Source organism: Mercenaria mercenaria, chromosome 8 (assembly GCF_021730395.1).
Source record: "Mercenaria mercenaria strain notata chromosome 8, MADL_Memer_1, whole genome shotgun sequence".
NCBI lineage: Eukaryota > Metazoa > Mollusca > Bivalvia > Venerida > Veneridae > Mercenaria > Mercenaria mercenaria.
In genome coordinates this window covers 15,630,538-15,644,803 of record NC_069368.1, presented here as the reverse complement: position 1 = coordinate 15,644,803, position 14,266 = coordinate 15,630,538, and the positions used below count along the sequence as shown (strand labels likewise).

At 35.5% G+C, this 14,266-nt stretch overlaps 1 protein-coding gene across 1 annotated transcript in view; it reads right to left on the bottom strand.

The window, feature by feature from the left end:
- Window positions 1-14,266, bottom strand: part of LOC123522999 (insulin-like peptide receptor) — a 96,817-nt gene that overhangs the window by 5,245 nt on the left and 77,306 nt on the right. Inside the window, exons 18-24 of the mRNA XM_045300578.2 lie at window positions 9,467-9,557; window positions 7,260-7,411; window positions 6,244-6,418; window positions 3,846-3,945; window positions 3,072-3,142; window positions 1,910-2,117; window positions 75-207 (exon numbers count right to left, since the gene is read on the bottom strand). Of these exons, the coding sequence (XP_045156513.1) occupies window positions 75-207; window positions 1,910-2,117; window positions 3,072-3,142; window positions 3,846-3,945; window positions 6,244-6,418; window positions 7,260-7,411; window positions 9,467-9,557 (930 nt within the window). The remainder of the gene's footprint in view (window positions 1-74; window positions 208-1,909; window positions 2,118-3,071; window positions 3,143-3,845; window positions 3,946-6,243; window positions 6,419-7,259; window positions 7,412-9,466; window positions 9,558-14,266) is intronic.

Sequence of the window (14,266 nt, the reverse complement as noted above, 5' to 3'; positions counted from 1 at the left end):
CTGAATATTTGTCTCCAAAATTTTGGATGTCATTGACTGATAGCAATATATGCAGAAAATCTGCACTGTGTTACCGCTTCATCAGGACGATGGAGACGTAGAAAATGTTTGAGATCTCCATTTAACATCAGCTCCATCAACACATATGCTGGCTGTCCCTGTGATACAACGCCGATCAACTTGACAACATGATGGCAACTGAATTGTCTACAAAATAAATGATCATGTATCATATTTTAGGGCATAACTATTCTGAGATTTCAAATCAATTTCTCTTATCCATACTATGGTCAAACACGTCCAGATATTAGTTAGAAATTTCAAACTTTTGGATTACTGTAACATTAAGAATGAAATAAAACAGGTTTATTGTAAGCTAGAAGAATTCACTTCAAATTACTTATTATGGCAACCATATCAGAATACAGTGAAATCAAAATGTTCAAAGTTTTAGTTAAAATGGTACAATAACTGTAAATTCTAACACGATCCGCAGCAATTGCTATTATAAGCATATACCAAACTGCCAATACTGTAAAGTCATTAATATTCGTGGATTTCGTGGTTGAGTCAATCCACGAAATTTTCATCCCAACAAACAAGTAAAATTCCCATTCATTTTATGCTCAGAAGTTGAAATCCACGAGTTTATATCCCCATGAAATTGCCGTTTTTACCAAAACCACGAAATTTTATGCCCACGAAATTAAATGATTTCACAGTACATTAATCGATTGTAACATAATAATATTCTACTCTGCTTCTATTTGTTTGTCGTTTATATACTCATTTTTTTTTTCAGAGCCAAATGGTAATCATATAAAATACATAAAATTTTCTGAGACAAACAATTACTAATCGATAGATCTGTTGATTTATTTACTAGTATAAGTAAGAAGAAATTTTCTTCATTGGAAAATGTTTGCTGCCTACCGCACTGATAAGTTGCAAGATCAACATCAGTGTCGTATATCTGGCCTATATTTTACAATTTCTCCGTTGCTGTTAATGCAGGGATCACAAATGTCAACTACTTTAATAGTAAATAACTTAAAGTCCAAGTTTCAATCATCAAGACTCAAATGTTAATGTAGTTTCTACACCGCAGTGCCCTGGTGTGTATGGAGTGCTGTCATAAGGGACGTGTACTATATTTAGAAACTGCATAGACTTTGTAAACTTTGAATAAGTATTCACTTCTGATTTCTTTTATTATATCAGACCTTAGATGTTACCAAAAAGAACATTTTCACAGTTGTTACTACTTTATACTTATTACAGGATATAGGAAAAGTCCGCTATGCAATGTTTTACAATCCTGGGGAGGTGTTTATAACAGCATACGACCTGCGGAATGATGTATCTAGTTAAAATGTAGTGCTGTAAAATGCAAAGTATTTGCGTGGTTAGATTCGAAATAATAAATATGTTCCAATAATTTTATCTGTTAATAAAATTTGGACAGTCGTTCGGATGTAAATAATTAAATCACTTGTGCTATGCACTCGTGATTTAATTATTACGCATTCAAAGTCCTGCCCATAATTTATAAACTGATAAAATATAGGGACATATCTAATATTTCTCAAATAGTTGATAACTCTTTATTTCATTTCACATATACTATTTTTATATTTATTACAGCACCACTGCACAGGAAACAAGCAAAAAAATTCTGTTCTTGTATTTTCTGTTTGATCTATAATGGCTCAACACCATTTTCAAAAGTACTTCAGAAGTGCAACTGAAGTGAGTTAATCATACCAGTGCTCTTGGATTCTGCACCAGTTACTGACTACTTAAACTTCACCTATATAAATCAGATGTGGAGGACAGTCTTCTTTCAAATCTTCATACAGAACATTCACTTCACACAGAGGACCTAACTCGAGACCAAATATTTCCTTACTTCATAATGGAAGCCTCTTGCAGGAACTGGTATCTATCATGATCAGTACTGTTTTCATTGGTTGTTTTCACAGCTACTTTAATATCTCCTCCCCCAGATACAAGATTCTTCACGAGACCCATGTAAACCATTCCGAACGATCCTTGTCCCAGATCTTTCAATAATACTACATTGTCACGGGCCACTTCCCATTCATCTGGTTGATATACTAGAAAAAATATGAAACTTGTGAAACAGACTATATACAGAATTAACGATATAACTTGATCTACTGTTCTAAAATAACTGATGGGATAAGATTGTATACAGAATTTTTTATTGAGTTTGCAAAGCAATCATATGGTGACTTTCCAGCTTTAATGGCAGAGGAATATTCATAGTTGCAAGATTTTACAAACTTTAAACTCCAACTTAATTATTATTATACTAAAACATTAACCTTCAGCCTGCAGGCGGCAAGGGTTTCTGCCTTTGTGACCAGTGCAGACCAAGATCAGCTTGCACAAGGTCTGCACTGTTTGCTATTCATTCAGTAAATTTCAGTGAACACCCCTTTGAATAATATATGGTACTGTCCAACTTGAATGATGGACCAGTCCTTTTAAGAAATTTAGCAGGCTAAAGGTTAAATTTCCACGAATTCATATCCCCTTGAGCGATTTACGTCAAATCCATGTAATTTCATAAAATGAACTGGTTTTACAGTATTTTCTCTCCAATTTTGCCTCAGATTCTTAAAAAATTAATAACCTGTAAATAGCAACAACCTTTGAACAAAAGACACATTTTCGTTTTTTCCAGTGGTGTATGACTGATAAATAATGCACTTTAACATCCCGTAAGATTCTAGTATTTTTCACTGGTTAAAAGGTCGTCACGGAGTGCCCCCCTATATTTCTGTGGAGGGTCAGTAGATTTTCAGGTTGTTTTAGGCTAAAACTATGTGGATGATAAAACAAATCAATTATAGCGTTTGTTAGTGACTTCATGGAAATGTGGGATCAGTATGATAAACAATGGGACTCGGCCAACACATACCCTACATTTAACATACTGACCCCACATATTTCTGTGAAGGGTCACTATCAAACCCAATAATTAATTGTATTTGCAGAAACACAATGTATATTGAAAGGAAGTATAATATATTATATTTACTTACTATAGTAAGCCATTTCAGGATAATCAGGGTTGGTCGAGATCAACACCCCACCACGGGCCAGTCTAACATACCTGAAAATGAAATTCACAACATATTTGAAATTGTTTGAAAATAATAAATCTACTCATTCAAAAATGAAGTAGAAATGATAAAATGTTTTTACAGCCACTTAGTTTGACATCTTGCGCAGAGAACTGAAATAACAATCATCTAACCAAGTGACCTACTTCCAAAATGAATTTAGCTGTTTATTTAAAATATAACATTATTTAGGAAGCAGTCACTGGAACCATTCAAGTTAAAACAGCTTAACATATCCACATTCCAAATATTTCATGCCAAAAATAGCAACAACCTATTATAATTATACATATTAATCTTGCATTATTAAGAAATAAATTTCATACAGCTTGTGTTAGTTAAGCTCAGCGCATGTTCCTTCGATCTTTAATACCAGTACATGTACTTGCAGTCAAATTATGTTCTAATCTACATCTAAGGTGATAAAACTTGAGTTTGTAAATCAGTCTCATAACGTAGCATTGCGATTGGTCAATTTCAAAATCAGAATCCACCAATCAGTTGTTGGAGTTGAAAGACTGGACACCAATTTCAGATTTTTAACATTTAAGCCTGATTTTTAAACCTTGGCGTCAAATATTGGCTCACTAAACCTTAAAATATTTACGTTACTGCAACAAAATGCTGGAGAGAGCACTAGTGTGGGAATACAAATCGGAAAACAAGGAGAGTAAAGCAGTTGAAGAGTCTTACTTTCTTCTGGCAATGAACCAGACCACTATGACAGCGATTGGAATAGCGACCACACACACAACACTGACCGCTATCACCATGTGGGCGTTACTACTATCAACTGCAACAAAAAAGAGTAGGAAAAAACATCATTAGAAAGTAAGTTATGTCATTAAAATATAAATTTGGGAATCAAAAACTAAACACTATATGCAGGAATTTACCTGATATAGAATTTGTAACAAAACTAAACTCCAAAATAGAATGGTAATTAACACGATTGAAAGCAAGAATTAAGACATTCTTTAAAGGATTACTGGTACTGATGATAAACTCAGACAGACGATACAGTCGACCACCTTCTAGTTATTTGATTGCAATTGGTTATTTATATAACTGAACATGCCGCCTTACAGCAACCACTTACAACACCAACCAGTGTAAACAAAAACAAAATTGGTAAATATTCTGTATAAATAAATGACTTACATTTATCTGTTTAAAAAATATTTATCCAAAATTACTTGGGAAGAGGATGTTTTTTGCGCATGTTCAATGTCAACACATGAAGGCCTGACATTAGGTCACTTTTCATTACCTGATCCAGAATGACTGTTGCAGCATTTTTGGGAGACTTTCAATATAATACTATGAAGAAAATTTTGTAAATGACAAAGTGGTTGAATTTATCATCAGTCAATGTTTGTACAGTCCCCATTTTACATATCCCTTTCAGGGCCTCACTACGTGTTTTGATACCTACCATTGATAACAATTTTCATAAATAAAAAAGTTACAGGTAAAAAACCTCATTTTCTGTCTGAGTTTATCCTCAGTACCAGTATAAACTTTTGTCATGTAATATCAAATCGATAGAAAACTAGAAAATGCTTTTGTAAAAAAGCGCATGTCTCCCCCAATGCAAAGTCCTATAGGCAAGAAGTCAATAGGGGTCAGGAGCGAAAGTCAAAGAGACACTGATGGTTGGCTGCAATAGGGATCATCTACTTGGCATGTCCAGTCTTCCCGCTAAATTTCAACACTCGTGGCCTGGTGGTTCTCAAGTCACTGTTCAGGCTCCAGTGACCTTGACCTTTGATCAAGTGACCTCAAAATAAATAGGGGTCATCTACTCTGCATGTCCAATCATCCTATTAAGTTTCAACATTTTAGGTCAAGTGGTTCTCAAGATATTTCCAAAACATGATTTTACATGAACAGGCCACTGTGACCTTGACCTTTAATAGACACCCAAAAATCAATAGGGGTCATCTACTCTGCATGTTCAATCATCCTACGAAGTTTAAACATTCTGGGTCAAGTGGTTCTCAATTTCATTGATCGGAAACTCGTTATTCAATGTTCAGGCCCCTGTGACCTTGACCTTTAACGAGTGACCCCAAAACAATAGGGTCATTTACTCTTCATGACAATCATCCTATGAAGTTTCAACATTCTGGGTGAGAGGTTCTCAAGTTATTGATTGGAAATGGTTTTCCATGTTCAGGCCCCTGTGGCCTTGACCTTTACAGAGTGACCCTAAAATCGTTAGGGTTCATCTACTCTGCATGAACAATCATCCTATCGAAGTTTCATCATTCTGGGTCAAGTGGTTCTCAAGTTACTGACGAAATGGTTTTCAATGTTCGGGCCCCTGTGACCTTGACCTTTCACGGAGTGACCCAAAATCGTTAGGGGTCATCTACTCTTTATGACCAATCATCCTATTAAGTTTCAACATTCTGGGTAAGGTGGTTCTCAGTTATGACCTGGAAATGGTTTTCAATGTTCAGGCCCCTGTGACCTTGACCTTTAATGGAGTGACCCCAAATCGATAGGGGTCATCTACTTTGCATGTACAATATCCTATGAAGTTTCAACATTCTGGGTCAAGTGGTTCTCTAGTTATTGATCAGAAATGGTTTTCAATGTTCAGGCCCTGTGACCTTGACGTTTGACGGAGTGATCCCATAACAATAGGGTCATCTACTCTCTATGACCAATCATCCTATCAAGTTTCAACATTCTGGGTCAGGTGGTTCTCTAGTTATTGATGGAAATGGTTTTCAATGTTCAGGCCCTGTGACCTTGACCTTTGACAGAGTGACCCCAAAAATCAATAGGGTCATTACTCTCATGACCAATCATCTATGAAGTTTCAACATTCTGGGTCAAGTGGTTCTCTAGTTATTGATCGGAAATGGTTTTCAATGTTCAGGCCCCTGTGACCTTGACCTTTGATGGAGTGACCCCAAAAACGATAGGGGTCGTCTACTCCAGCAGCCCTACAACCCTATGAAGTTTGAAGGTTCTAGGTCAAATGGTTCTCCAGTTATTGCTCGGAAATGAAGTGTGACGTACGGACGGACGGACAGGGCAAAAACAATATGTCTCCTTGGGGAGACATAAATATACACACCTGCAAGATCAGGAATGTTAAAGTACAACGGATCTGTCCACGGTCCTTTCCCTGCTAGTGATGTAGCTCGAAGTTTGAATGTGTAATTTCCTGGATCCAATTTATCTAGAATGTGACCTCCTTTCCCTTCATCACGGTACCGGGCATACGTTATACATATCAATAAAGGCTTCACCTGTAATAGAGAACAATGTGTTTTTCATGGCAACATGTTTCATGTAATAAAGACAACACTGTTTTTGTAAAGTGCATTATAGCAACAGCACATAATTTCACCAGGCTGTTTTTGCTTGCTCAGTGTAAAAAGCCCAGACCCTCGCTTCATGTTCAAAATCTTTTCTGCAAATTTAAGAATTATTTACTAAAAGAGCAAAACCAAACACAAGCCGTATAGTCAAGTGTAATTCTATCTGGGCAGATTACTGTTACATAATGATAATCTTATTTTGTCTACACAACTTTTGGACATCATTACCTGATGCACATCCTGGTTTATACTAGCTGGGAATAGTCACGTGTATGTTTACTTTTTTAACTAGGACAGAATTTCCCTGTATCTGTATGTATTAGGCACAGGACCAGTTACAGTATCGGACACTGGGGGGGGGGGAGGCGCTAGTAATATTGGGAGGGCCGACTTAAAGCCCTGAACTGTCTTTGTGCACACTATATGATCTTTCAGACGTTTCCAATCCTGAGATGTTTTCACAAAGAAAGAGTTTCTTACCTGCTCAGTTTTACAGTGTCTTACTAATAAACCATGTAAATTTTTAACCACTTGATTTTCAAGAACGTTTGTCGTCTCACAGTCTGTTAATTTCCTGATTTTAAACTATAAACGGTATCACCAAAATAAATCATAACTCAAAAGATCTGCTGCATTAAATAGCTCTGTATTTTGGTTGTTTTGGTTGTTTTCAGGGATGAAAACAGAGCTGCTGCAATATTCCTATTTTGTTTATAAACATATTCCAACAGAATTATGGATGAAAAATATAAAAAAATTCAAAACTTACGTTGTTTATGTTTTGATTCATGTACTCAATATCGTAAATGAGTATAAGTCCATTTGGTTTGGGTGGATCAAGCCATTTGATATGAACAGCACCAGTCCTGTTAGCGAGCATGTTCACCTGAACCTGACTAGAGTTTATACTGTCTGCTTGGTCTGCAATATACAGTAAATATAAGGTCTACATCTGATTGTTTCCATGCAAGAGTGAAATATACAGTAAATATACATGTAGATTATATCTGTTTGTTTCAGTACAAGGTTGAAATATACAGTAATTAAACATAGTCTTGATCTGATTGTTTCAATGTAAGATTGAAATATAATATAACTAAATATGAACTGTTTCAATGTAAGATTGAAATATACAACAACTAAATATAAACTGTTCAATGTAAGATTGAAATATACAGTACCTATATATATAAACTGTTTCAATGTAAGATTGAAATATACAGTATCTATATACAAACTGTTTCAATGTAAGATTGAAATATACAGTATCTATATATAAACCGTTAAATGTAAGACTGAAATATACAGTACCTATATATACTGTTTCAATGTAAGATTGAAATATACAGTACCTATATATAAACTGTTTCAATGTAAGATTGAAATATATAGTACCTATATGAAAACTGTTTCAATGTAAGACTGAAATAAACTGTGAATATACAAAGACTGTTTCAGTGTAAGAACTGTATGAAGACTGTTTCAGTGTAAGACTGAAATATTAATTAATTACATTAAACTTTATCTGTTTGTTTCTGTGCAAGAATGAAACATACAGTGAATAAACAAAGACTGTTTCAGCGTTAGATTGAAATATATAACTGAAATATTAATTAATTACATTAAACTTTATCTGTTTGTTTCTGTGCAAGAATGAAACATACAGTGAATAAACAAAGACTGTTTCAGCGTTAGATTGAAATATATAATAAATATATATACAGACTGATCAGTATTTCTGTGTTGGATTATATATCAGTATTTCTGTGTAGGATTATGTATCAGTGTTTCTGTGTAGGATTATATATCAAGTGTTTCTGTGTAGGATTATGTATCAGTGTTTCTGTGTAAGATTATGTATCAGTGTTTCTGTTTAGGATCATGTTTTAATGTTTCTGTGTAGGATCATGCTTTAATGTTTCTTTGTAGGATTATGTATCAGTGTTTCTGTGTAGGATTATGTATCAGTGTTTCTGTGTTGGATTATGTATCAGTGTTTCTGTGTAGGATTATGTATCAGTGTTTCTGTGTTGGATTATGTATCAATGTTTCTGTGTAGGATTATGTATCAGTGTTTCTGTGAAGGATCATGTTTTAATGTTTCTGTGTAGGATCATGCTTTAATGTTTCTGTGTACGATTATGTATCAAGTGTTTCTGTGTTGGATTATGTATCAGTATTTCTGTGTAGGATTATGTATCAGTGTTTCTGTGTAGGATTATGTTTTAATGTTTCTGTGTAGGATTATGTATCAGTGTTTCTGTGTAGGGTTATGTTTTAATGTTTCTGTGTAGGATTATGTATCAGTGTTTCTGTGTAGGGTTATGGTTTAACGTTTCTGTGTAGGATTATGTATCAGTGTTTCTGTGTAGGATTATGTTTTAACATTTCTGTGTAGGATTATGTATCAGTATTTCTGTGTAGGATTATGTTTTAAAGTTTCTGTGTAGGATTATGTATCAGTGTTTCTGCTTAGGATTATGTATCAGTGTTTCTGGGTAGGATTATGTATCAGTGTTTCTGTGTAGGATTAAAATGTATGTAGAAGACCTCTATAAGCTGCTGCTTTTGGCTCTGATCCTTTTTCTTACATGTATCTTTTGTACTGTATAACATGAATTGTAAATATTGAAACCATTGTTTGAAATAAACTATGTTCAAACACTAGAATTAAAATGTCACTCTCCAGCTGAACATAAGATGCAAGAATTCCACGAATGGTGTTAAATGTAGTGTTCACAAGTGAAGGACAATTTTTTTAAATTTGCAAAACAGTAGCATGTCACATCATTAATTTATAAAAACATATCAAGTTTATTATATCATTCATTTAGAGATGGTACACATGTACACATACACAAGTGCAAACTAACAATCTCTCCCCTATCTATGATTTCAATGTAGTACTGCACTTCTGAAACTTTAAGCTCTATTACTCAAGCTTGCTAGTATTACAAATTATGTTTAATAATTTACCATCAGGTAATGTTCTTCCAAAACCCAAAGCCTGGTTACCACAAAGCATGTCCTTTCTGGGGTCAGAGGGTCGGGTGTGGCAAGCTATTACCTGTTAAAAGATAAATGAACAAATACACATATAATATTACCAAAACTGATAAAATTTCAAATCTACACAGATATTTAAAAACAAGAGGGCCATGAGGGCCCTGTATCGCTCACCTGACCTACTGACCTAAAGATCATCAAGATTAACATTCTGACCCAGTTTCATTAAGATATGGTCATAAATGTGGCCTCTAGAGTGTTAACTAGCTTTTCCTTTGATTTGACCTGGTGACCTAGTTTTTGACCCCACATGACCCAGATTTGAACTTGACCTAAAGATTATCAAGATTAACATTCTGACCAAGTTTCATGAAGATACAGTCATAAATGTGGCCTCTAGAGTGTTAACAAGCTTTTCCTCTGATTTGACCTGGTGACCTAGTTTTTGACCCTACCTGACCCAGATTTAAACTTGACCTAAAGATCATCAACAATAACATTCTGACCAAGTTTCATTAAGATAAGGTCATAAATGTGGCTTATACAGTGTTAACTAGCTTTTCCTTTGATTTGACCTGGTGACCTAGTTTTTGGCCCCATCTGACCCAGATTTAAAGCTGATCTAAAGATCACCAAGACTAACATTCTGACCAAGTTTCATTAAGATATGGTCATAAATGTGGCCTGTAAAGTGCTAACTAACTTTTCCTTTGATTTGACCCGGTGATCTAGTCTTTGATCCCACATGACCCAGATTCAAACTTTACCTAAAGATCATCAAGATTAACATTCTAAGTTTCATGAAAAAGTCATAAATGTGGCCTCTAGAGTGTTAACAAGCTTTTCCTTTGATTGACCAAGTGACCTAGTTTTTGACCCCACCTGACCCAGATTTAAACCTGACCTATAGATCATCAAGATTAACATTCTGACCAAGTTTCATTAAGATATGATTATAAATGTGACCTCTTAGAGTGTTAACTAGCTTTTCCTTTGATTTGACCTGGTGACCTAGTTTTTGACCATACATGACCCAGATTCAAACTGGACCTAAAGATTATTAAGAGTAACATTCTGACCAAATTTCATGAAGATACAGTCATAAATGTGGCCTCTACAGTGTTAACAAGCTTTTCCTTTGATTTGACCTGGTGACCTAGTTTTTGACCCCAGATGACCCAATATCGAATTCGTCCAAGATTTTATTGAGGGTAACATTCTGACCAAGTTTCATTAAGATTTGGCCAAAACTGTGACCTCTAGAGTGTTAACAAGCTTTACCTTTGGTTTGACCTGGTGGCCTAGTTTTTGAACCCAGATGACCCAATATCGAACACGTCCAAGATTTTATTGAGGGTAACATTCTGACCAAGTTTCATTAAGATTGGGCCAAAATTGTGACCTCTAGAGTGTTAACAAGCTTTTCCTTTGATTTGACCTGGTGACCTAGCTTTTGACCCAAAATGACCCTCTATCGAACTCATCCAAGATTTTATTGAGGGTAACATTCTGACCAAGTTTCATTAATATTGGGTCAAAATTGTGACCTCTAGAGTGTTAACAGTCAAATTGTTGACGACGGACGGACTACGATGGATGACGGACACGGGGCGATCACAAAAACTCACCTTGAGCACTTCCTGCTCAGGTGAGCTAACAAGGAGCTGCGTTCAATAAACGCTTGATGCCCCCAGTGGCATCCTTGTCGATAGATTTTGCACCTAAGTCCAAAACGAGGTCGAGGTCAAGGTCAAGATCAAACTGAGGTCAGGTGATGTTTGAAGATGAGGAATGGTCACAGTTTACGTATGTATTAGTATTAATTCATTCTTGTAAGGGGTATTGATGCTAGACGAAACGGTCCCATTTCGTTAACCAAGAGATGGCCCATATAAAGCAATCTAAGTCCAAAATGAGGTCAAGGTCAAGGTCAAACTAAGGTCAGGTGATGTCTGAAAACGAGGAATGGTCACAGGTTACATCTGCATTAGTATCAAGTCATTCTAGTAAGGGGTATTGATGCTAGACGAAACGGTCCCATTTGGTTAACCTAGTATGGACGGACAGGACAATCACTATATGCCTCCCGCATCAGTAGATGCTGGGGGCATAAAAAGAAACAATCAAACTACCAAAATTGAACTGAATCTGTACAGACTTTTTGACAGAAAGTTTTAAGTTTTCTTGTATGGTGTAAGTACGGATATTCCCTTCAGAATCATTTGTTCTCAAGCATGTTATTATGTAGAAAAGGTGTCCAGTTTTTGTGTATACTTAATATACATGGAATACTACCTGGAAATACTGACTACCTTTTGGACAACAACATTGCAGTATGTCTATTTTTAATATCTGGATATAAAAGCTCCTTCCACACTTTTGTCTTAACTACAAACAGTGCAGCAACTTACAGATTCTGTTTTTTCTTTAACAGAAACTTGAATTATTTTCATTGGTTTGTTTGTTTGTTTTGGGTTTAAAGCCGTTTTTCAACAGTTTTTCAGTTATGTAACGGCGGGCAGTTAACCTAACCAGTGTTCCTGGATTCTGTACCAGTACAAACCTGTTCTCTGCAAGTAACTGCCAACTTCCCCACATGAATCAGAGGTGGAGGACGAATGATTTCAGACACTATGTCTTTTATCAAACCTTCACAGAGAACATACGCCTCGCCCAGGGCTCGAACTCACGACCCCGAGATCCGTGCTCTCCCTATTGAGCTAAGCAGACGGGCTATTTTCACTGGTATTGAACATTTCGTGTTAATGGAAACAAACTTGTTGTGAACATGTTTTAGTTTGTAAAAAGTGAACTGGTTTGTTTCTATCTAAAGGAATGGCAAATGCAATGAAACAAGTGACTGAGTATTGCAGTGGCAAAACAGAAGTCACCTACCCGTAAAAAATTTTTTAATTGACCTTCAACAGTGGCCTTGACCTCTGACTGACAATTATGGGTCATGTGCGAGACACATAGTCTAATCAAGGGGAACATTTCTGTGCAGTACTAAAAAATTATTCAGTGCAATTAAACGTAGTGGAACAGAAACAAATTTTTACTTCGCCTTGAACAGTGACCTTGACCTTTAACCGACAAGCATAGATCATGCACTGACACATTGTCTCATCATGGGGAACGTTTGTGTGTAGCACTAAGATAATCCATCAATGCATATAAAAGTTATGGAGCAGAAACAATTTTTACTTGACCTTCAATAATGACCTTGACCTTTGACCTCCAAGCATAAGTCATGTATGTGAATAATCTATATATTGCCCTCTATATACATCCCAAGCTTTATGAACCTAGCTTTTTTAGTTATCACAGGATCCAGATTTGCAGACGTATGGACGGGGGGCATTCCTATAGTCCTCTCCAGTGTTCCATCGGTAGGGGACTAAAAAGAGATCTGTTTACATGTAAAATGAGTAAAGAAAAAGTAGATTTGGGTAGTGTAGCCAGGAATGAATACAATTACGTGTTTAATAAGAAAGGTGTGTAAAGGATGATCTTTCTGACTCTTAACCTCAAGAAATAAAACAATGCGGACGGAAAGTAAAGCTATGACCCCTGTCAAAACAAAACTAAACTTGAGAAATTATTCAAATGAATACCAATATCAAACTAGAACTGTCACAGGAGTGATGAATTATACTCCAACAATATGGCCTTGTCACAGAAGTATGGCAACCATAAGAAAGAAATGACCACAAGAAGGTGCAATTTTAGTTGTTTACCTTGAAGGTGAAAAAACTGAAACAAGTGTTTGTTAAAGAGCCTAGTGTTATAATCAGACAATGATTTCAGTAATTATACAGTTAATTATGTAAATGTTTTGTTTTAATAGCATACAAAATATTTAAGGTTGGAAATTATCAATTACTGTTAAATTTATTTAAATCTATCAACCATTTCATGAGTCCGGAAACCAACAGTTTGGCAAATTTTAAGTTGGAAAGGGGCCATAACTAGGTTAAACAAGAGCACCGCCTTGCGGGTGCAGACGCTCATCTGATTTTTTTGTCTCTGTATAACAGAAATATTGTCCTACCGATGATTTTCTAAGTCCAAAAAGGGGCCATAATTATTGCAAAAAGCAATGTAGAGTTCTGGTACTTGCAGTGCAGAGTCAGCTTTTAATGGCGAATAACTGCTCCAAGTTTTAAAGCAATAGCTTTGACCATTAAGGAGAAAAGTTGCCTTAAACACAAAACTTAACCAAGAAATCTGATATTTTCTAAGTCCAAAAGGGGCCATAATTCTTGCAAAAAGCAGGATGGAGTTAGGTTTCTTGCTGTACAGAGTCAGCTTATGATGGTGAACAAGTGTTGCAAGTTTTAAAGCAATAGCTTTGATAGTTTAAGAGGAAAGCTGACCTAAACACAAAACGTAACCATGAAATCTGATTTTCTAAGTCCAAAAGGGGCCATAATTCTTGCAAATAGCAGGATGGAGTTAGGTTTCTTGGTGTACAGATGGTTGTACACACTTTTTTGTTATCTATGGTAAAAGAACAACATGACATTGTAATGTATTAACTATGTTAAACTGACTTCCATTGATGACATGATTTGAATATGTATTTCTAGTTTACTTTCAGTTTTATTCGAGTGAGATACTGTTCATCGAAGTGGTTACTCTGTGTTAATAATAAACACTTTCATCCTGCATTCATACAAAATAGTTTTAACCAAAAAGCAGCTTAGATTTACAGCATCGGCTTGAATTTTTGAAAATGACTTTTTTCAGAATTTTGTTATGTAACAATAT